This window comes from Ceratotherium simum, chromosome 29, assembly GCF_057802395.1.
Source record: "Ceratotherium simum simum isolate JZ-2026a chromosome 29, ASM5780239v1, whole genome shotgun sequence".
NCBI lineage: Eukaryota > Metazoa > Chordata > Mammalia > Perissodactyla > Rhinocerotidae > Ceratotherium > Ceratotherium simum.
The window spans coordinates 1,511,909-1,534,686 of NC_141928.1; the positions used below are offsets into that span (position 1 = coordinate 1,511,909).

A 22,778-nucleotide genomic window follows, 5' to 3' on the forward strand; every position below is an offset into this window, starting at 1 on the left:
ACCCCCGCAGTGTCCTGGGCCCCCGCTCCTCCCTGCTGCCCGTGCCTGGGTCCCCTGAGTCCCTCCTTCACTCCTCACAGCCCCTCCCCCCCACGCAGGGCCCTCCAGAAGGATCCCGTGGGTCCAGTGAAGAGCCGGGTTCTGGAGAGCTCCTGTTTCCCCAAACTGCTGGTGTGTGTCTGGGCACACGTCCCATGGCCGCCAGCCCGCCCGTCACAGCCTGCTGCCTGGAGCCCTGGCAGGATCGCACAGCCAGGAACAGGACATGCTTGGCACAGGACAGAACAAACACCTGGCTCTTGGCGTCCCCACCAGAGCTCTGCCCAGCCGGCAGCACAGGGAGCGGCCCCTCGGGCACAGGACACCGGCTGTAGCTCTTCAAGATGAAACAATCGAAACCTCCTCCCCCTGGTGCTGAGAATGGATGCTGACGTGACCTCGGGGTAACTGGAAACCACCGGTGAGCTCCGGTGCAGGAGGGACCTTCTGGACAGGGCTTCTGCGCTTGGTTGACAACCGGGCACCAGTGGTTCATTGCAGGGGTTCACAGAGCCCGATACTATGAGCAAGGATGCATTTTACAACAGAGTGCATTTTTCAGGTGAGAAAGCCATTTGCTCTCTCTATGTCCTCAAATGGTGCTGTGATCCAGAAAAGAAAGATTTCTCCCTGAAAGGGAGTGTGTGCCACTGAGCGCCATCTGCCGGCTGCAGACACCCGGGGGCTGGCCCCAGCCTGGGCCAGTCTGGGGTCGGAGGAGGGGAGCACAGGGACCAAGGGGCAAGGAGGGGTGGGGACCACGAGCCTCAGAGAGGGGCTACCGTGGGCCTGGGTGGGGCCTGAGCAGATGTCCCCACCTCTGCTTGGAGGATTCTGGGAGGGGGACACCATCTGCCTGCTTTCACCTGGTGACCCCCGGCCTCTCTGACTAGGAGCATCTCCGCCCAGTGCAGGCGGTCCCTCCCGGTTCCAGAGGTCAGGAGTCTGAGGTCAGTGTCACTGGCCTAAAATCAAGGAGTCAGCAGGGCGCACTCCCCCCGGAGGCTCCAGGGGAGGGTCCTTCCTGCCTCCCCAGCTCCCGGCGGCTCCAGGCGTCCCTGGCTGTGGCTGCCTGACTCCAGTCTTCAGGGCCAGCATCTTCCAACTCTCTCTGCTCCGTCCTCACGTCACCCTCTTCCGTGAGTGTCAGGTCTCCCTCTGCCCCAACAATGGAGATGAGAGAAAGATCAGGGGTAGCCAGGGCTCAGGGCAGGGAGCACAGAGGATTTTTAGGGCAGTGAAGTTATTCTGTGTGATACTGTAATGGTGGGTACGTGTCATTATATGTTCGTCCAAAGACACCAAGAGCGACCCCTAATGCAGCCTGTGGACCGTGGGTGTAACAACATGTCAGCGCAGGTTCATCGACTAGAACAAAGGAACCTCTCGTGTGGGGTGTCGATAACGGGGGAGGCAGGGGGCACACGAGAACTCCCTGTACTTTCTACTGTTTTTCTGTGAACCTAAAACGGCTCTGAAAAATGAAGTCTATACATTTTAAAAAATCTCCCTCTGCCTCTTTCTTAGGACACTTGTGATTGCATTTAGGGCCCACCCACATAATCCAGGACAATCTCCCACCTCCAGGTCATTAATTTAACCGCACCTGCAAAGACACTTTGTCCATGTTAGGTCACATTCACAGGTTCCAGGGGCTGGACCTGACATCTCTGGGGACCATTATTCAGCCCACTACAGTAACTAATTGATTAGATCCATCTAATTGATGGAACCATTAGACATAGAGCCAGTGAGGATGTAGCCTTGAGTAGAAACGACCCGGTGGATATTCACAGAACCCCACGCTCACCACTCCTCATGGAACACACGTCCCTTCAGGGCGAGCGTGGGGCATCCGTCCATATGCACAACGCCTCGTGCCATAAAACAAGCCTCAGTACATTTCCGAGGATTTAAATCATACAATGGAAATTCCTTTTCTTTTTTTTATTGCTAATATTTTTCCACTGAATTATTATACTGCAATTTAAGAAAAACATATCCAAGTTGCATTTATCTGACAAAGAGCTCACGTTCAGAGTACAAGGAGAACTCCTCCTACACATCCACAGCAAAAAACAAACAACCCAGTTTACAATGGGCAGCAAAAGGGGACGGACACCACACAAGCAGACGCGTGAACGGCCAAGAAGCACATGGAAAGGTGCTTCCGTTATTAGTCATCAGAGAGGCTAATGGAGCCAGGGGTCCTGCATCGCGCCCCCGACTAGCACAGCTAAATTAGGGGCTGACTCACCCAAGGCCAGCGAGAATGTGAAACAAGAACTCTCAGCTGTTGTTGGTGGGAATGCCAAATGGTACAGCCACTTTGGAAAAAGTTTTGGTAACACTGGAAGCACATCTGCTCATGAGCCAGCAATTCTGCTCCTAAGTATTTAATTAAATATTTAGGTTTTTATTTAGTATTTAGTACTGAATATTTGTTTAGTACCTAGTACTAAATATTTAGTGTTTGGCCCCTAAATAAATGGAATTATACGTCATTAAAGGACTTCCACAGGTAGTACTCAAAAAGCAGAAGGAAGTGGAAAGTCCACTGACAGCAGAATGGATGAGTGAGTGCAGGACGGTGACATGAAGGGCCACGATCCAGCAGTGAGGATCAACCAACCGCCACTCTCTGTAACAGACAGGATAACGTGATGGATCCATAAAAGCGTCCAGACTGGAGAGGAGGAAGCACAATTATCTATTTGCAGATGGCAGGATCTTATGTGTAGGAAACGCTAAGGATTCCACAAAAAACTGTTAGAACTAATAAACAAATTCAGAATAAACAAATTGCAGGATACAAAATCGACACACAAAAATCAGCTGCATTTCTGTACACTAACAATGAGCAATTTGAAAAGAAATTATGAAAACAATTCCATTTACAACAGCACCAAAAAGAATAAAATACTTAGGAATAAACTTAACCAAGGAGACGAAAGACTTGTACACTGAAAACTACAAAACATGGCTGAAACAAATTAAAGAAGACCTAAATAAATGGAACGATACCTCGTGTTCCTGGATTGGAAGACTTAGGATTATTAAAACGTCAGTATCACCCAGAGCAATCTCCAAATTCAATGCAATCTCTCCCAAAATCAAAAAGGTGGTTTTTTTGCAGAAATAGAAAAGCCCATCCTAAGATTCATATGGAATCTCAAAGGATCCTAAATAGCCAAAACAATCTTGAAAAAGAAGAACAAAGCTGGAGGACTCACGATTCCTGACTTCAAAACCTACCACAAAGCTACAGGAATCAAAAGAGTGTAGTCCTTGGGGCCGGCCCAGTGGCTTAGCGGTTAAGTGCACGTGCTCCACTGCTGGCGGCCCGGGTTCGGATCCTGGGCATGCACCGACGCACTGCTTCTCTGGCCATGCTGAGGCCGCATCCCACATACAGCAACTAGAAGGATGTGCAGCTATGACATACAACTATCTACTGGGGCTTTGGGGGAAAAAAATTAAATAAATAAAATTAAAACAGTGTGGTCCTGGCATAAAGACAGACATGTAGATCATGGAATAGAATAGAGAGCCCAGAAGTAAACCCTCACATATAACAAATGGCCTTTAACAAGGGTGCCAAGGCTGTTCAATGGGGAAAGGACAGTCATTTCAACAAATAGTGTTGGGAAACTGGCTCTCCACCCGCAGAAGAACAGAGGTGGACCCTTACCTAAGACCATATACAAAAATTAACTCAAAATGGATCAAACTTAAGAGCTAAAACTATAAAACTCAGAAGAAAACAGAGAGAGAAATCTTCATGACATCAGATTTGGCAATGATTTCTTGGCGATGACACCAAAAGCACAGGCATTAAAAGAAAAAATAGATAAATTGGACTACATCAAAATTAAAAACTTCTGTGCATCAAAGGACACTATCAAGAGAGTGAAAAGGCAACCTATGGAATGGGGGGAAATATTTGCAAATCCTATGTCTGACAAGGGATTAATATTCAGAATATAAAGAACTTTTATAACTCAGTAAAAAAAAATAAACAATCCAATTCAAAAACGGGCAAAAGACTGGAATGGACATTTCTCCAAAGAAGATGTACAAACTGCCAGTAAGCACATGAAAGGTGCTCACCATCACTGATCATTAGGGAAACGCAGATCAAAACCACGAGATATGACCTCACACCCATTAGGCTGGCTATTATATAAAAAAACAAAACACACACACACACGCCAGAAAACAAGTGGTGGTGACAACATGGAGAAACTGGAACCCTGGTTCATTTATTGCCAGCAAGAAAGTAAAATGGTGCAGCTGCTGTGGAAAACAGTAAGGAAGTTTCTCAATAAATTAAACACAGAATTACTATTTGATCCAGCAATTCCACTTCTGGGTATACACCCAAAAGAAGTGAAAGCAGGGACTCAAACAGATACCTGTACATCCATGTTCAGAGCAGCACCATTTACAACAGTCAAAAGGGGGAAACAACCCACATGTCCATGGACAGATGAAGGGATAAACAAAATGTGATGTGGAATATTATTCAGCCATAAAAAAGAAGAAAATCCTGATACATGCTACAACATGGATGAGCTTTAAATACATTGTGCTCAGTGAAACGAACCTGACACAAAAGGACAAGTCCTGTGGGACTCCACTCATATGAGGTCCCTGGAGGAGCCAAACCCACAGAGACAGGAAGTGGATGGTGGTGCCAAGGGCTGAGGCAGGGGATGGGGGTGGGTGTTTAATGGGGACGGAGCTTCAGTTAGGGAAGAGGAGAGAGTCCTGGAGACGGATGGTGGTGATGGCTGCACAACAATGAGAATGTGCTGAATGCCACTGAACTGTGCACTTAAAAATGGTTAAGATGGTAAATTTTGTTATGTATATTCTACCACAATAAAAAATAAATCAATTAATTGAAAAAGTAATGTGAATGAATCATACAAACATAATATTTCACTAAACAAAAGCTAGACACAGAAGAGTATGCCCTGTGTGGTACCGTTTCTATAAATTTCAAAGCAGATAAAATGAAAGTGTGGTGCTTAGAAATGCAAATGAGGTGGCAAAAATATAAGGAAAAGCAAGTGAATGCTTCCAGTAATTTAGGGTGGTGACACCTGCAGGAGTGAGCATTGGGGGGCTTCATGCAGGGCTTCTGGACGGCTTTAACGCAGAGACCACGCAGTGCATGCGGCTGCGCTGGGTGAGGCACAGGAGCCCTTTGCACCTTGGTGGTAGGAGTTCATAAGGAAAAGTTGAAGTCTTCATTTTCTCTGCCTAACGTGTCCACCCTGTGAGTGGCTTTGCCACTCTGCAGGTCTGCACACACTTACTTACACACATGCACCTCCAAAGAAACAGCAAGGTCAGAAGTCAATCAAAGACTTCCAGAAGGATAGCTAGTGACTGCAGGGTATGTAACTCCCATCCTGAAATGACTCACTAGCAGGGAAAACCCACCTGCAGACACAAGACCAGATGGGCGGCAAGGTGACATTCCGCAGCCCAGTCTCCAGCACTGCAGGGCGGGAGGAGGGGAGGACAACCGATGTCCTGTGACTCTGCTAACCTGAAACATGGAGGCGGGCAAGAGCCCCAGGGTGGTTCTCAGGGACCATGGGCTGTTGGGGAAACCGCAGGGCCACTCAGATGACCACCCGCAGGAGGCCCACTGCCAGCCCCAGGGTGGGCCAGCCTCTACCTGACCACCTGCCCAGGGGTGGGCCAGGCTCTGCCTGACCACCTGCCCCGGAGTGGGCCAGCCTCTACCTGACCACCTGCCCCGGGGTGGGCCAGCCTCGGCCTGACCACCTGCCCCGGGGTGGGCCAGCCTCAGACTGACCATCTGCCCCAGTGTGGTCCAGCCTCAGCCTGACCACCTGCTCCAGGGTGGGCCGCCTTCTGCTGCACAGCTGTGCTGGGGCATTCAACAGCTACTGACCACCAGGTATTTTCAGTGGTGTCCTGGCACCTGGATCTCCATGGAGGTTGGAAGGTGAATGAAGCCAATCAGACACATTGACATAACGTGCCCAGAAAGTGCCACCGGGGCACTTCAGCCGGCTGAAGTCACCTGGGCCCCAGGACAAGGATGAAGACGTCAATGTCCACACCTCCCACGAGGGCAGGGAACACAGGTGCGTGGCCCACTGGTCCCAGGCCAGAGGCCGGGGGCACTGGTCTGTTCCAGGAAGCAGCCACTGCATCGCCGGCTTTTGTTCTTGAAAATCAGCATCTCAGGAACCTCTTTGTGGAACTGCCAAGACCTGGCTGCTGCTGCCCTGGGCACTGGGCTGATGGTTATCGCTGCCGAAGTGCCTGGCTCGGAAGGACCCTTTCTCGGGGGAGGGCACTCCCCATGGGGACCCCAACGAGGAGGACACCCATGGACAGACTCAGAGTGGTGGGTGTAAAAGCTCCATGTCTGAAGAGCGCCCAGGCCCCTGTGAGAAGGTGTGAGATGCCCAGGCCTTCCCCAGGACGCAAGAGCAGTTAGGAATCAACCTCTTAGAAGCACGTTGTCCTCGTCAGGAGACCTGCCCTGGGACGAGAATGAGGGCAGAGCCAGCCAGCTGAGCCCCGGAGCCTCAGGGCAACCACAGCCCCTGGCCACCTGTGGAGACCACCCTCCCTAGGGGAGAGGAGAGCTAAGCCAGCACCACACCTGGGGACAATGGCGGGGACCCTGACCCATCACCGTCATTCCTGGAGTGACCTTGAGTGACCCACCAAGCCTAGTCTCCACATCTGTAAAAATGGGAAAGTATTCAGCAAGCCGACGCCAGTGAAATGGTCACACGACCCTGCACCTCGTGACTCTACTGCCGGGTACATGGCTTCCCAGGGCCCCCGTCGCACAGCACCACAAACCAGGGGCTAAAAGCAGCAGGCGTTTACTCCTTCACAGTCTGGAGGCCAGAGCCTGAATCCAGGTGTAGGCAGAGCCAGCTCCTTCTGGAGGCTCTGAGGGAGCATCTGCCCCTTGCCTCCCGCCAGCTCCTGGTGGTGTCAGCCGTCCTGGGTGTCCCTGGCTTGTGGCTGCATCTCTCCAAACTCTGCCTCTGTTGTCATGCGGCTTCTTCCTCCGTCTGTCTCTGTGTCCTCTCCTCTTGACCCTTATAAGGACACTCATTATTGGATGTAGGACCCACCCTAATCCAGGAGGGCCTCGTCTCGAGATCTTTACCTTCATTACATCTGCAAAGGCCCTTATCCAAACAAGGTCACACTCTGAGGTCCTGAATTTTAGGGACAAACTGTTTAGCCCACAAAACCAGGAAAGGCTGAGCGGGCCCTGTATCTCTGCCAGATGGAGGCAGCAGGAACGGCCAGCGCTTACCCAAATGTGGCGGGGCACAGGCCAGGGTCCTCGGTGCCCACCTGTTGGCACACGGTGATTCCCGAGCAGGGAGGACCCCAGCCACAGGCCCAGCAAAGGACCCTCCCTACAGCCAGCACACAGCACCTGGGGCCTCGGCGCCTGCTCTGCTTCCGGAGCTGCAGGGGTCCTGGCATCCTACCCAGGCCAGGTAACAGGGAGGGGTCCCACCCAGCCCACCTCCACCAGGACCTCAGGGGAGCAGGAGGGAGATGGGCAGCCACTCTGAAGGGGGGCCAAGACCTCAAGAAGTGAGGGGTCCTGAAGGCACCAGCCAGCATCTTGCATGCACCAGGTCCCTAAAATGCCTTCCAGCTTGAAACACGGAACCAGAGACCCGAGCCTTTCAGACTCTCAATGTGAGGAGGGCCTTAGAACCCCGACCCTGACCCCATGGCCCCGGTCCCACCTCGAAGTGGGGAGCCAACTGCCCCATTTCCACCACAAGTGTCTCTGGTCCACCACCCCCAGCCCATGGTGCCAGCTCTCTTGGTTCCAGGCGTCCTTGGGTCACCTTGCCCAAGCGACTCTGAACGATGCATTGAGAGCAGAAGTTGAGGGTCCAGGGCATGTGCCACACACTTTCTTTCCTCTGCCACAAGACCAGCAAGATTCCAGGTGGCCAGGTCTCAGGACTGAGAACCATGGAGTGGGGCCCCCACTGGCCCCCACCGACCTCCGCTGAACAAGCAGTGTGACTGAAAGATAAACTCTGGTGTTTTAAGTCACTGAGCTTTGGGGCTGGTCGTCACTCGGCTTAGCTGGGCCTGGCCTGACCAATACAGCCTCACACAGCCCACCAAGGCCATGGGGCTGAGGGGCGAGACGCAGGGACAGGGGACAGCCCCGGGTGGGGGCCCCCAAAGCTATGTCCGCAGCCTAATCTCTGGAACTGTGAACGTGACCTTTTCCGGAAGAAGGGACTGTGCCAATGTGATTAGGGTGACCGTCCTGGATGACTCGCGGGGCCCTCCATGCCATCACAGGTGTCCTTAGAAAAGGGAGGCAGAGGGAGACTTGACCAGAGAAAAGGAGAAAAGACACAGCAGAGAAGCCACAGGGAGATGGAGCAGAGCCTGGAGGGATGCGGCCACAAGTCAGGGACCCTGGAGCCACCAGGAGCTGACAGAGGCAGGAAGGACCCTCCCCTGCAGCCTCAGGAGGGAGCGGGGCCCTGTGACAGCGTGGTTTCAGCCCAGTGATGCTGACTGGGGGTTTCTGGCCTCCAGAACTCTCAATGAGTAGAGTTGCCTTGTTTTAAGCCACCCAGTGGTTTGTGGTCATTTGTCCTGGCAGCGACAGGACACTCATACACTGAAGGATCACCCAGTTGCCCTAACCCAAATCCCACAGCATCAGGTCCTGGCACCTGGCTTGAGCCCCAGTCAGAGCCGTCTTCTCAGTGCTGCTCACAGGCGATCTGGCCAGACCCCTGGTCCTCCCAGAGCTCATCCCTTGGGCAAACTGTGGACGAGCTCAGGTCCGTGCTGACCAGGAGAGGGACACTCTGTCCCCAGACAGAAGCCAAAGCTGGGTGATGATCCACAGAAAGCTTCGCTGTTCTTGGAAAGAACATGGAATTCAGAAGAAAACCTCCCTTGCCTCAGCAAAAACGATGTGTGTTGATGGATTCACTGCCCGCCAGCCCCAAGCCCAGCCTTGCCTCCGGGCTGGACCCTGCAAGCGTCGCTCCTTCACCCGATGTCAGGCATGGTGGTGAGGGCACCAGGGGTCTGCAGGAGGGAGAAGGGCTCTCTCCCGCCCGCTCCACGGCTGCCTGTGGTCCACAGGCGTCACTCAGCACTGTCCACCCAGCACGTTTTAAGTCCGGTTCCCTGCCCACCAGCCTCGGCCCACAGACTGGACCAGCTCTGGCCCAGGAGGCCCAGCGAGCTTCCCCACCCAGACTGTGCCTGCGGGGCCTCCGGGGCTTCCTTCCCCCGAGCTTGCCCTCGGCCCTGGAGCGCCTCAGTTCTCTCCACCTTAGAACAAATCTTCAACCGTCAGTGAGCCCTGATATTAACCTTTCCCTGTTTGACTCGTGCAAGCTGGGGGGCCGTAAAAGGTGCAGCCGCTGTGGAAAACAGTCCAGACATCCTGAAAACGTGAAACAGAGTTTCCACGCGACCCAGCAATCCCATTCCCAGGTGTGTCCCCGAGAGGAATGAGAACTGTACTCAGACACCCGCGCAGGTGTGCTCCTGGCGAGGTTCACTGCTGCCCACAGGTCGAAACAGCCCAGTGCCCATCAACAGATGATGGATCAACAACACATGGTCCATCCAGACAATGGAATGTCGCTGGGCCACGAGAAGGAGCGAAGCTCTGACACTCGCTGCGCCGTGACGAATCTTGAAAACATGTTGCTGCATGGAAATGGCAGGTGCAGAAGGCCACATGTTGTGTGAAATGTCTAGAATAGGCAAATTCACAGACAGAAAGTAGATGAGTGGTTCCCAGGAGCTGGGGGAGGCGGGGTGGGGAGTGACTGCTGACGGGCACAGAGTTTCTGTTTGGGGGACAACAGTGTTCTGGAGGTGGATGGTGGTGATGGTGGCACAGCATGGCGAGTGTACTTAATGCCACCTGGCCCTCACCCTTGAGGCCTTTGCCCACATTCCTGCTGCTCCTCCCAAGGCCAGGGTCTCCCTCTGCTGGGCCCAGCTGGGGCTTGCACCCTCCCCAAATGGAGCCCCCACTAACCAGCCGCACCCCAGACTCCTGGGAGACCAGTGCCTTCAGAAGCTCCACCCGCCACCAGCCATTGCAGAAAGACGCTCCACAAAATTCAGCAGCTGCTGGTGATGAGTGCCTGTCAAAGGAGGGGCAGAGGGGCTCCGGGCTCCAAAGCAGACAGCGCCCCAACCTGGACGCCGTGGAAGCTCTGTGCTTTCTCCTCGGCACAAGCTCCGCTTTCCAGGTGAGGCTGTGGAAGGACGGTGTGTGCACAGAGAAAACTCAGGAGAGGCACAGACCAGCAACGGCCACTCTCTGTTCCCAAAGCGCTCCACGGCTGAGAGGCAGCCCTGCAGACCCACCGCCCGGGAGTGGTTCAACGAAGCTCCCTCTGGCTCGGGCGGCTGCTCTCTCGCCTATCCAGCCATCCACTCTGGGCCTCAAGCTCACCCTCATCCTGGGGCCCTAGGGACTTGGAGGCCCCAGCAAGTCTCTAGGGAAACAGCTAACAAATCAACATATTGCCTTCTTTTTACTTATTTTTTATTTCGGTACAACACACAAAAAGGGCAGAAGGTCAGAGTGCAGCTCAGGGAGTTATCACAGCAAACTCCGCGTGAGCACTGCCCAGGAGCACCCCCGTGAACCCCAACCTGTTCCCCCACCTCCCCACAGGCAGGCATGATTCTGACTACTGACAGGCCTTTCGGTTCTGTTGATCTTTCATTTCTGTCTCTGAGAGTCATCCCTTGGTCCACTGCAGCCGTGAGTCATCGTGTGACTGTCCCACAACATCCTTGTCCAGTCCATTGTGTTGGTGACACCAGGTTGCCTCCAGCTCGGCTCTCTAGGGGCCCCTGTGCACACGTCTCTGTGTGGACACACCCAGCAGAGCACAGGCACGTCCAGGGTCTTCAGCAGGCAACACAAGCAGCTTTCCAACATCTTTGGACCAACCGGCATCCCTCCCCCGGAGCACCTGAGTTCACGCTCCTCCGAGTCCTCGTCATGCCTGGTGTGGTCAGTCATTTTATTTGTAGTCATTCTGGGGCGTTGGGGGGTAGGGGGTGTTGTGGAATCTCATTAGAATTTTCATTTCCTTGATTACTAATGGGGTTGAACACCTTTTCACGGTTTGGGCCATCAGATAGCCTGTTTGTCGAGCGACAACTCAAGGCTTTTGGCGGTTTTTCTACTGGAGTGTCTTCATCTTGTTGATTGGTAGGTGTTCTTTCTACATTCCAGATAGGAGCCCTTGGCTGGTAATACAGGTAGTTTATCTTTGTCGCCCTGGGGCTGAGTTTTTCACCCACTTAATTGCGTCTTGCAACAAACAGAGGCTCTTAATTTCCACACTGTCCAATTTAGTGGACTTCTCCTCAATGGACAGTGTCTGTGATCCTGTCTCAGCAGGCTTTCTCCCCAAGGTCATGAGACACGCTCTGACACCCTCTTTTGGTACAGAAGCTCGGTCGTTTTGTCTTTCACATTCGAATGGAGAATCTGCTGTGCTGACATTTCTGCTTTTTCCTGTAGATCCACCCTCCACCCTCTCCACCCGTGTCCCTACGGCTACAGCAACCAGCGGCCTCCAGCTGGTCTCTGGTGAAGGAAGGTCCTGCAGGGAACAGCAGCGAGGGTCTGGGGTACTTAGAGCCCCCTGCTCCGTCCCTCGGGGCTGTGTCCTTCTCGGGGGCCCTGCCTCCAGCTACAGCTCAGCGATTCGCCAACTGCTCCCCTCGGCCCTCGAGCCCAGGGTAGTAACTGCTCCCCTTTTCAGTTTCTCCTAATCTTCCTACAACTTCATCAGGAATTCTTTCCCCAAACTCTCCTCAGTTACCCCTTTAGGGGTGCTTCCTGTTCCTGTGGGGACTTTGGCCATATCCTGCCTTTTGTGCAACGTCCTGTGGCTACTGTAACAAAGGACCACAGCCTGGGGGCTGAAACAAGAAGTCTGCCCACACCACCCACCCCCCCCCATTTCCCCCCGCCCTCCTCACCCTCCCATGCCCCCCCACCCCACCCCACCCCCCGTTCTGGAGGCCAGAAGTCCCCGGTCTAGGTGTGGCAGGGCCGCACTCCCTCCGGAGGCTGCTGGGGGCTGCCGGCAACCCCTGGCTTGTGGCCACACCCCTCCAACCTCTGCTCTGCGGTCGCTTGGCCATCTTCACATCTTCCCCATGCGTATCTGTGTCCAAATCCCCTTTATAAAAGGACACCAGTCATATTGGATTGGCCCACCCTAATGACCTCATCTTAACTTGATTAAATCTGCAAAGGCCCTACCTCCAAACAAGGTCACATCCTGAGGTCCTGGGGGTTGGAACTTCAGCCCAGCACTCGGTGGGGCACAATTCAAGTCAGACACTGCTGGAGTGGATCTCTGTGTTTGGTGTAAGGGAAGGGGCCAGGTTCACTTGCATCCTGGGTACTGACCCAGCACCGGGTACTAAAAGGACTGTCCTTTAGCCCATTTCTCTGCAGAGCCATCTTCACCGTGAAAAGTGCCTGTGCACGGGAGGGTCTGTTTCCACCCTCTCCTGTCCTTCCGTTCATTTCTTTCTCAGCTTTGCACCGACGCCACCCTGGCTTCATTACTAAAGCTTTACAATAAGAACAGAAGTCTGGCAGAGCAAATCTTCCAAACTGAACTTCAGGAGTGTCTTGGTCATTTTTAAGTCTCAGCATCTTCACGTGTTTTAGAATCAGCTTGTAAAGTTCCACAAGACACATATACTATTGGAATTGGGACCCTGTTGGAATTGGATCAGGATCCTATTGATCTTAGGGAAAGAATGGACATTTTTATAGTATTGAGACTACTAATCCATGTACATGGCATACGAAGTTTAGTTTGTCTTAATTTCTCAATACTAGTTTATAGTTTTCTGTGCAGAAGGCTGCACAATTTTTTGTTGGATTTATTCCTAGTTACTTTTTTTTTTTACTGAATTGCAAATAAAGTCTCTCTAAATTTCATTTTCTAATTATGCATTGCTCACATATAGAATGAGTTTATTTCTGTCTATAAATCCTTCCTAAGATCACCTTCCTAAACTCACGTATTCATCTGAATCATTCATCTGCAGGTTATCTTGGATACTCTTTACACACAATCATATCATCTACAAACACCTCAGGTTCATCACTTCCTTGCAAATCCTTCCGGCTTTCACTTCTCCCTCCCTCCCTGGAAGGACCAGCGCCACGTTCAAGGGCAGTGGTGGCAGTGGCCCCCTGACCATGTTCTCGATCCGGCTAGCAAGGTGTTGATGCCTCACCGTGAGGTAGGATGGTGTTCTATGTATTTTGTAGTCCCCCTAATCAGATGAAGAAAGTTCCCTTTTATTTCTAGAGTGCTGTGAGTTTTTATCATAAATAGTTGCTGAATGTTATCCAACACCTTTTCTGCAACTACAGTGACGACCCCAGGATTTTTCCTCCACTTATTAATGTGATCAAATGCACTGATGGATTCACAATTGCTGAGCCAACCTTGCATTTCTGGATTTAGCCCCACTAGGTTGTAATGGATCATCCTTCTCATATGTTGCTGGATTCGTTGTATCAGGTTTATTTGGGGTTCTTGGGCCTACATTCCCAGGTGAGTGTGACGTGTAATGTCCTTTCTCGTAACTATGCTTGTGGGGTTTTGTATCAGGTGCAGCGGCTTCAATGAGAAGGTACTGCAGGGGGAGGGAGAGGGGAGGGAAGACAACAGCCTAGTGAACGGGACAAGGCCGCAGCTTCGGTGGAGGCCAGAGGGAGCTGGAGATGGGGGACCCCACATGAGCACCTTCAAGGAGTCTAGAAACGGGGCGGCAGGCGTAGAGTCCTCACAGCCACTTTCAAGAAGAGAACGCTGAGGCTCAGAGAACCTAGGGACACAGGCCCGTGGGGTGGGGCTGGCTGTGGAGCGCCTGCCTGCTCTGTGCCCGTTGGCCCTGCGGGTCTCTGTGCAGCTCAAGGAGTTCAGAATAAAGCCAGTTCCAGTCACCCAGCAGACCAGAGCTGAGCTGGGGGCACACCTGGCTCCCGGCCCTCCCTCCCAGGACCGAGGCCTCGCCTTGCTCTGCCCAGGTGGGCAGTGCCCTGAGGGGGCCCGGCAGTGTGGCCCAAGCCTGTTTCACAGAGCAGACAGGGTCCCTAAAACCAGGGCTGGTGGCCCCCAGTGCGGCATCGAGTGCTCCGGCTCCCCTGGGACCACCTGCTGAGTCCCGGAACACCACATCCAAGCCACACAAACGTTTGGTGGCCATCCAGAGACCTCAAGGCCGCAAGGTCTGCCACGTCAGCAAGGAGCTCGTGACTCAATTACCGGTGGGAACACGAGGATCCTGGACGCCAGCCCAGGCGGGCGCAGCCTGTTGTTCTTGGAAACAGCATGACTGCCAACACGGATGGGCAGGGGGTTTGTGGACCAGTCGCAAAGTGTCCATTGTTAGCCGCAGCCTCAACAAATAGAGGGTAATTGTGGCCAACGGGAGGGGACCAGTGACAGCCCGCCACGTGGCCAGGAACCCTCTCCTGGCCGGGAACAAAAGAGCCACCACCACAGGCTCTGGACCCTTGTCTGAGGCGCCACTGGTCTCCTTCGGCCACTCCTGCCTGACCATGAGCCTCCTGCTGCTGGCCGTGGGGCTGACTCTGCTTGGCGGCCTCCAGGCCCTGCACAAGGGCCCTGGGGACCCCAACTTCGACGAGAAGCTGGTATCAGCCTCAGGCATCTGAGAGGGAGGAGAAGGTGGCTGGGGGCAGGGGCAAGTGGGGACAGGACAGGGCGCCCCCCCAGCCCCCAGCTGCGCCCTCACCTGAACCAGCACACCCACCTCTGCTTGGCAGGTCAAGGGCAAATGGTTCTCAGTAGCAATGGCCTCCAACGAACCAAAATTCATAACAAAGGATACGGACATGAAGTTCTTCATCCACAACATCCAGGTGACCCCTAAGAGCCTGCAGTTGCACGTCCACAGAAAGTAAGTTTGGGAAGAGGGCGCCCCACGGGGCCGAGGCCCAGGTGAGCCCCCCACGCCCCCACCCCTTGCCCACCTCGCAGCCTTGTACTCAGGTGTTGGAGGGTAAGAGGGGACACTGAAGGCCAGAGGCGATGTGGGGCAGGGCAAGGACACAAGTGTCTGAGGTCCAGTGTGGCCAAGCCCCACCAGTCCCACTGAGGGGCTCCAGGGAGAATGCCCGAGCCACGCCTTCTGGACGCCAGGGTGTAAGGGGGCTTGTCATCCCTCCCCAGGGTAAAGGGTGTGTGTGTCCCGACTACAATGACGGCGAATAAAACAGGAAAGAAGTTTCAGTACACGGTGAACCGTAAGTACCAACGGTCAGTGCTGTCCAGCCTGGAGCGGGGAGCCCCCAGGGAGCTCAGGGTGGAGTACGGCCAGGAGCTCAGCCTCCTGCTTCACAGGACAGTGTCCCCCGGCCGGCCACGGCACCCCTGAGGGTACTGTCTGCCGGGGGGGGGGGGGGGGGGGATGGGCTGCCGGAGGTGTCTGGGAAGGGTGGAGGTCTGCACCCAGTCCTGCCCCTGCCTGGGGCCCGGCTGGTCACGAGGGGCAAGTCGTCAGAAGGGATGCGAGTGGTCCCAGGGTCCGGTTCTAGCCTGGTAGAGAATTCACACCCCCTCACCTCCCGTCCCACCCCACCCCCGATTCACAGATTCCAGTCACAAGATGATCTTCTTAGAGAAAGTAGACCCCCAGCACTTCGCCATATTCTGCACCCACAGCGTGAAACACGGGAAGGAGACGATGGTGGTGAACCTCTTCAGTAAGTGCCCCCCTCCCAGAGACCCCCCCAGCCAGCGGCACTCACACACAGACTCCATCCCACCCCCCACCTCCCAGCCCCCTGCCTGTCCCCAGGGTGGACACTGAGCAAGAGCTGGCAGGAGACAGAGGGACCCCAGCTGCCTCGAGGCCACCTGGAAACAGGAGAGTCATAAATAACAGATAAACACATGAGAAACACACACATGCCAGCAGACAGCAGCTCAGATAAACCTCCACCTTCTCACCTTCTTGAGAATCAAAAATAGACAACATTAAGGAAAGTTCTAAGAAAACTTCCGATTGCATCGACTCCCAAGTGAAGAGTGAAGGTTGAGCACGTCCTTTCATCTTGCCAGCGGGCGCAAATGGCTGCAGACCCACACAGCCCCACATCCACCTCCCCCACATCCTCTGGGGCTGCTGCCGCCCCGGAGGGGCCTGGTCTCCAGGAATAACGAGAGTGACAGATGAGGCCCTGTGTACAATGCCTTTCTCTCTCCCTTGGGAGATGACGGGGCCCTGGGTTTGGGGATGAAGTGTCCTTTCTCTGTGAAATGGCAGAGTCGGGACATGGTGGCTTGTTAGAATGTCTGTAATTTAGGAAATGTATAGACTGGCGACCTCACACTGGGTCTGAAAAATGTAAGGGCTGTTGGTTGGATTTCGCTGGCCACAGGGGTTCCGGAGGCTAGGGTCAGAATCAAGCTGTGGCTGCCGTGGTTGGTTCCTTCCCAGCTCCTTCTGGAGCCTCCAGGGGAGGGTCCCTCCCGCCCCTCCCAGCTCCTGGTGCCCCCGGCAGCCCTGGGCTGTGGCCACTTCACCCCACGTTCTGCCTCTGTCTTCATGTGGCTTCTCTGTGTCTCAGATCTTCCTCTTTTTCTTAAAAGACATTTGTCCTTAGATGTAGGACCAGCCCCGAATCCAGAATGATCTCCTCATCCCAGTAACCTTAACTTAATCACACCTGCAAAGACACTGTTTCCAAATAAGGTCCCTTCCCAGCTTCCGGGGCTAAGGACTTGGACACATCCCTTTGGGGGACCCAGTTCTACCCGCTGCAGGTAGCATTGTTAAGATGACCTGACTTAGTAAATGTGCAGGCCGGCAACCCTGTGCTGGGCCCCCAAAACTGCAGGGTTGGCTGGGTGGTGTGTACTGGCCCTCAAGGTCCAAATGTCCAGGAACCACTGGCTGCCCCCAGGCCTTGGGTTCTGGCTCAGCACTTAAGAGTGTGGGGACAACTTCTCATGTCGTCTCCAGCATCTGACTGAACGCCACCGATACTCCAGCTGTCTATGTATGGGGACTCGGGGGGCTGCTGACCAGCCAGGTGGTCACTGCACCGGGGCTGCCTCGTGGGGAGCCGCCAGCAGCCTTGGCCCCGAAGCTCTTTGCTTCTGCTCTGTGGGGTCGGTTCTCAGGGCTGGGGTCACAGGACGTGCAGCCGGAGCACATCTTCACATGTGTGTCCCCACCTGTTGTCACGGCCCTTCCCAAAACAGCTGTGTCTATCGGTTTGCTCTCCTTTAAGCCAGCTTGTCAAGGACGTGGACTCTCCTTGGGCCCCAGCCCTCTATCCCAGCGTGGAATAAACGCACGGGGATGTGATGACCGGGACCCAAGGAGAGGCCGGACCCCACCCGCGATGTCGAGCGAGCCCTATGGGGCCCTCACTCCTCACTGACGCAGCCTGGGGCCATCTGGCACACCTCTCCACGTGGTCACAGCAGCGCCTGTCCCCACAACCACGCCTGCACCCTGAAAATCTGGAGCAGTCTCCAAGCCCCCAGTACCCACTGCCCATTGTCCCAAATGACCAGCAAGAGGGACAGCCCCATCACTCTGTCCACAGGCCGGACCCCTACTGTGAGCCCGGACGTCCTGTGGATGTTTAGAAAATACTGTAAAACCCATGGGATCCACTCGACCAACATCGTTGACCTGACCCAGACTGGTAGGTGCCCACCCCACCGCCAGCCTCAGGAGGCTGAGGGCCTCGGCCCAGACGCCTGCTCAGCACACCTTGCTCCTCTCTGCTCCTCTCTCCACAGATCGCTGCCTCCACGCCCACCAGTAGGTAGGCCCTGGCCGTGGGGCCCAGGTAGGTGACTTCTGACCCTGCAGGGGCGGCGGCAGGTGGGCACGGGAGGCCCTCGGGGGGCAAACGGCCGGGTGCTGCTCCACACATGGGAAGCAGCCGGGCCAGCGTGGAGCTGATGGCTTGGAGAGATTCAAAATGCCAGTGCCACGGGCAGGACCCAAGACAGGGACGCCCATCGAGTCCCCGGAGGACGGACACGGGCAGCCTGGGGCAGCAGGGGGCCTGTGGGCAGGCTCGGGGGGGGTCTGTGGGAGGAGGGGTGTGGGAGAGCAGGCTGCTCGCTAACACACGGCCCCAGTCCCTAGCCCCAAGGACGGCGCAGGGCAGCAGGAGCATCAGGCCCCTGGCTCTGGGGACAGTGCCCCCACCCCTCCCGCAGATCAGCCCCTCTGTCCCTGACCCCCAGCCCTGAGCCCAGCGTGCCCCTCCCACTCACAGGGACACCTCCCAGGCACTCTGCCACTGTCCCCAAAGGACCAGAAAATCAAGGCTGACCCGAGGAGACTTCAGCTGACCCCACGCCCTGGGAAGCAGCCCCCACCCTTCTGGAGACCTTCCCTGGTGTCCCCAATAAATGATTGCCCCCCCAACCCAGTGTGCTTTATTGGTGGAGGGGGGCTTCACCCGGACCAGGAGCCCGACTGGTGACCTCACGGCGGCCAGGAGGTGCCCACTGACACCCCAACCCCGGGCCAGGGCCGCAGGGCACAGGGGATGGGGACCCTCCTGGTGAGACTGAGCCTACCACGGGCTCATATCCACACAGTTCAGGGAAGACAGGAGTTCACTAGGACGCAGTCCAGAGGCGATGACAGGAGACGGTGCAGAGAGGGGGTGAGGCTGGACCCCACAGCCACTCTGGCCCCTCAGTCTCGGGGCTGCGGGCAGTGGCGGTCCCAGGGCTCGCCACATGGTGGTGACGGCAGCAGGGTCTTGTGGCAGAAACAACCAGCTCTGGCCAGGTCCGCCAACTAAGCCTGTGCAGCTTCGTCCCGAGTCCAGGCTGCATTTAGCTCAAGAAGCCCCTTTTGACCACGTGCTTGAGTCCTCCCCACAGGACAGTGGCTGAGGCCCCGAGGGCGGGGCTGGTGGCTGGGCAGGCAGCAGGGAACACTATCCCTCCCCAAGTCACCCGAGCGTGACGGGCGCCCGACTGCAGCGCCCTCCACTGCACCCAGTGCCCAGCCCGGGCTCCCACCACCCCGTGCCGGAGCCCAGGCAGCCAGCCTGAGCCCCCCAGACTCCCTCTCCACGGGATCCCAGCCTTGGGGAGCCCCCCGGCCCAGAGTGGACGAGCCCCTTTGCTCTCCCAAGGCCGCCACGTTCAGGCTAAGCATCAAGCCCAGTCCTGTCCCAGGGCAGGGGGCTCTCTCCAGGGGCTGAGGGCCCCCCAGACGGTCTCTCCTGGAGGGCTCTGCCATGCAGCAGCAACATCTGTGTCAGCCCTGCATGAGAGGGAGCTCGCCACACTGCCCCTTGGTCAGAGGAGGGAACCACCCGCCCCCTACGGCTGGGACACGGCTCCCAGCCCCTGGGTCCCACCTCAGACCATACCTCAGCACTCAGGGCAGCTCTGACCGGGCCCACCCTGCCTGGCTCCCCTCTGTGCTCCCCCAGAGCCCCCTCCCCACCTCCGCCTCCTCCTTCAGAAGCCCGTGTCACCACCTGTATCTGTCTTCCTTCTCCCCCGAGAGTGCTGAGACCTCCTTCACATCGCCCTGCCGCCAACTCGCATGGCCCCACAGCTCCAGACCTCCGTCCTCACCGGCCTCTGTCTGTCTCACCGAAGGTGGCAGAAAGCGCCTTTCCCCTGGCTGGACCACCTGGGCAGCCCTCACGCTGCCTGTCCTTTCCACGTTCTTTGCAGCATCCAGCGCTGGTCCTTGGGCAGCCCCAACCCCTGGTCCACCCCGTGAGTGCCCAGGCTACTCTCCCGCCTGTCCGGGTCCTGGTCTTGGGGCACCCTGTCTCCCCCTCGTCTCTTCATCTCAGCACAAGCTGCTCTCACCAGAGCCCCCAGTCCCCACTCCCTCCCTTTCTCCCCAGGAGGCTTTTTTTCCTCATGCCCCATCCCGGCCTCCACTTCCACCCTCACTACGCTGAGCTGAGTCCCCTCTGGGGGCCACGGGACCTGTGGGTCCCTCCCCCACCCACCCGTTCCCTTGCCTGGGGGTCTGATGCGGTTGGGGTCTGGCCCCTCCTGGGGAACAGAGCACCTGGAGGAGAGGGGAAGAGGCAGCCTGATGTTGGGTTTACTCTGGAGAAACAAGCCCCAGGCCAGGTGCCCTGGCCTGGCACCAGGTGGCCTCTTGGGACAGTTCGTGGGCTGAATAAACATCCAGTTGACGTCAAGACCTGTTTGCAGGTTACTCACCATCCACTCCTTGTGTGATTCCTTCATAGGCTATGTCCCTGTTCTGAGCTTGTGCTGCACCCCAGGACCCCAGAGCCCCCAGGAACCGCAGGGGGCCCACGGCACCTCCCCACTGGACGATGCCCCCTCCCCATCCTGGGGCCCCTGCTTCGCCTGCAGCCTAGGGACACTCCCTCCCACCAGCAGACAGCAGCAGAGCAATTCTAACCGCCCGTGGACACGGCCACTTTGCCCAGTCCTGGCCTGGAAGGGGGTGATGGACACGACCATCACCGCTTACTCCCCCAGCTCGAATTCCCCCCAGGGTGCTAGGCAGGCAGGGCTGGGGGCCTCGGGTTAACGGCAAAGGGACCCGGTCCTGTCTTCAGAGCTAAGCTGGCTCCAAGGCACGCTTCCAAAAGTGGCTTCAGAAACCCCAGACTCCAGCAACAACTGCACTGAGGGCGGGGCTTGCACCCACAGCCAGCTGATCTCTACCAGGCCTAGCCATTGACTCTGCCCCACAAGAAGGTCCTGAGCTGAGGGCTGGGTGGACCGGGGAGAGGGTGAGGGTGTGGCCTGACGGTGTCTGGGGTCCTGCTGGGCCGTCTCCTCTGTGCAGACAGCACCCACTATGTCCTACTTCCAGGCAACAGGCCCTTCTGGTGGGGGGAGAGGGTCACCTTGAGAACTCAGGGGGAGGTCACGCTGAAGCCACTCCAACCAACTCCCAAAACCAAGCCGGTCATCACTGACGTGAAGGCTTCTGACTCGCTCCTGAACGCAGTTAAGGCCAACAACAGCGGGCCTGCGGTTCAAACAGGGCCGGGGCGGGTGGTGGGAAGACAGCTGTTCCCTGAACCCCCATGGCTCCTTCCAGCTTCAGCAGCAGCCACAGCCACAGCCGAGGGCCCAGAGACAGCCGAAGCCCACAGCCCCTCACTGCCCCAGGGAGGGAACCCCGCCCTCTCGGGATGCTGCAGAGACCGAGACAAGCCTGTGTCCACAGCCTCAGGCCTGCAGGTCGGGCCCACAGGACCCCCAGGGCCGGGCCAGTGGAACCCTACAGCTCCAAGCCACCGACTCTCTCCTCCACTCCCGGGGCCGGCCTTTAATCAACCACTGCTCTCGCCCCAAGCCTGACCGGGCCTCGGGATCCTTCTCAACACTGGCTCGAGGCAACACAGATTGAGCCCTGTCTCCTGAGGAGGATCCTGTCCCTCACCTTGCTGTGGGGAGCCTGAGGGTCAGGACTGGTCCCACCCATCTGCCCCTCCGTCAGAGTTCTGAACAAGCTCGAGTCCCATCTTCCTGACCCCCTCACAGGGAACTTGGGTGAGGCCGGCACAGTGGGCTGCCCAGAGCTCAGGACCCGGCTCGTCCAGGTCAGCCTGGCCAGAGACCCTGGGGGCCTCCCACAGAGAGAGCATCCGGCAGGCCCCAGCGGAGGCGCCAGGCAGAGCCTGTTCATCTGTTCTGAGGTGGGAGAGCAGGGCTCACACAGCTCAGCAATCTGCCCTGGAGGGCAATGCTGCTCTGGGGGGCAATGCCTTGGGGGCCCCTCCCGGCTGGGGAACCAGAAGCTCTCCACGTGCGGCAGGGCAGGGTGCTCGCTCAGCCCCACCGCAGTGCCCACAGGGAACACCCACAGCCTGTGCTCAGCCACCTCCCGCTGGACCAGCAACAGGAGACGAACTCATCGTCTCCACCCGGCAGGGGACACAGGGCAGAGTTGGGGGCTGCACGTGGGGGCCGGTGAGCTAAGACCCCGAAGATCTGCAGAGTCCCAATCTGCCGAGGAGAGACACTGGCCTGCATACATGCACACCAATCCACAGGCGGGCACAAACACAGGCACGCGCACACATGAACAGATGCACACGTGGTCTTTTAGGGGACACTCGTGAAATGAGGCTGTATGACTTGACAACCACTGAGGAACCAGAACAGTAAGGATGGACCCCAGAGCCCGCCTGCACACTCACATTCTCAGGGTCTGGAATGTTTCTGGAACCTGGGCAGCCAGGCCCGTGGAGGCCCTTCCACAGACAGGGCTCCTGGAACAGGGCTGCAGCCTGCTGACCACGGCTCTGTTCAGCCCCAGGCCTGAAGGCAGCACTCCCTCAGACACACCCCGGCTCTGCTCAGGGTCTTCAAGAAGCCCACGGGGAGGGGAGAACATGCGGGTCCTGAGGATGGTGGCCCAGGGCGCCCACCTGGACCTCCCCCGGGCTCCTCCCAGGTCCTCTCCAGTTCCCTCAGGGCAGGGTTCCTGATGCCACTGGCTCTGCTCCGCCTCCTGCCCACGGCTGCTCCCACCTTTCCTGCAGTCTCAGCCAGAGAACGAACAGAACATTCTGGCCACGGGGGTGGAGGTGCGTGGAGGTGTGGGGCGGGCGGGTAGCAGGGGGCTCTGAGCCCACATGCAGGAGACCCTCCTCTCCTGGAGGGCAGAGA

The 22,778-nt window shown here is 56.6% G+C and overlaps 1 protein-coding gene across 1 annotated transcript; it reads left to right on the forward strand.

Moving 5' to 3' along the window:
• The first annotated feature begins 14,698 nt into the window (after window positions 1-14,698).
• LOC101406276 (uterocalin) lies at window positions 14,699-17,944 on the forward strand. The gene is made up of 6 exons (XM_087419564.1): window positions 14,699-14,794; window positions 14,927-15,060; window positions 15,333-15,406; window positions 15,755-15,865; window positions 17,720-17,821; window positions 17,919-17,944. The coding sequence occupies exons 1-6, from the start codon at window positions 14,699-14,701 to the stop codon at window positions 17,942-17,944; spliced, it is 543 nt and encodes a 180-aa protein (XP_087275690.1).
• The last annotated feature ends 4,834 nt before the right edge of the window (window positions 17,945-22,778 follow it).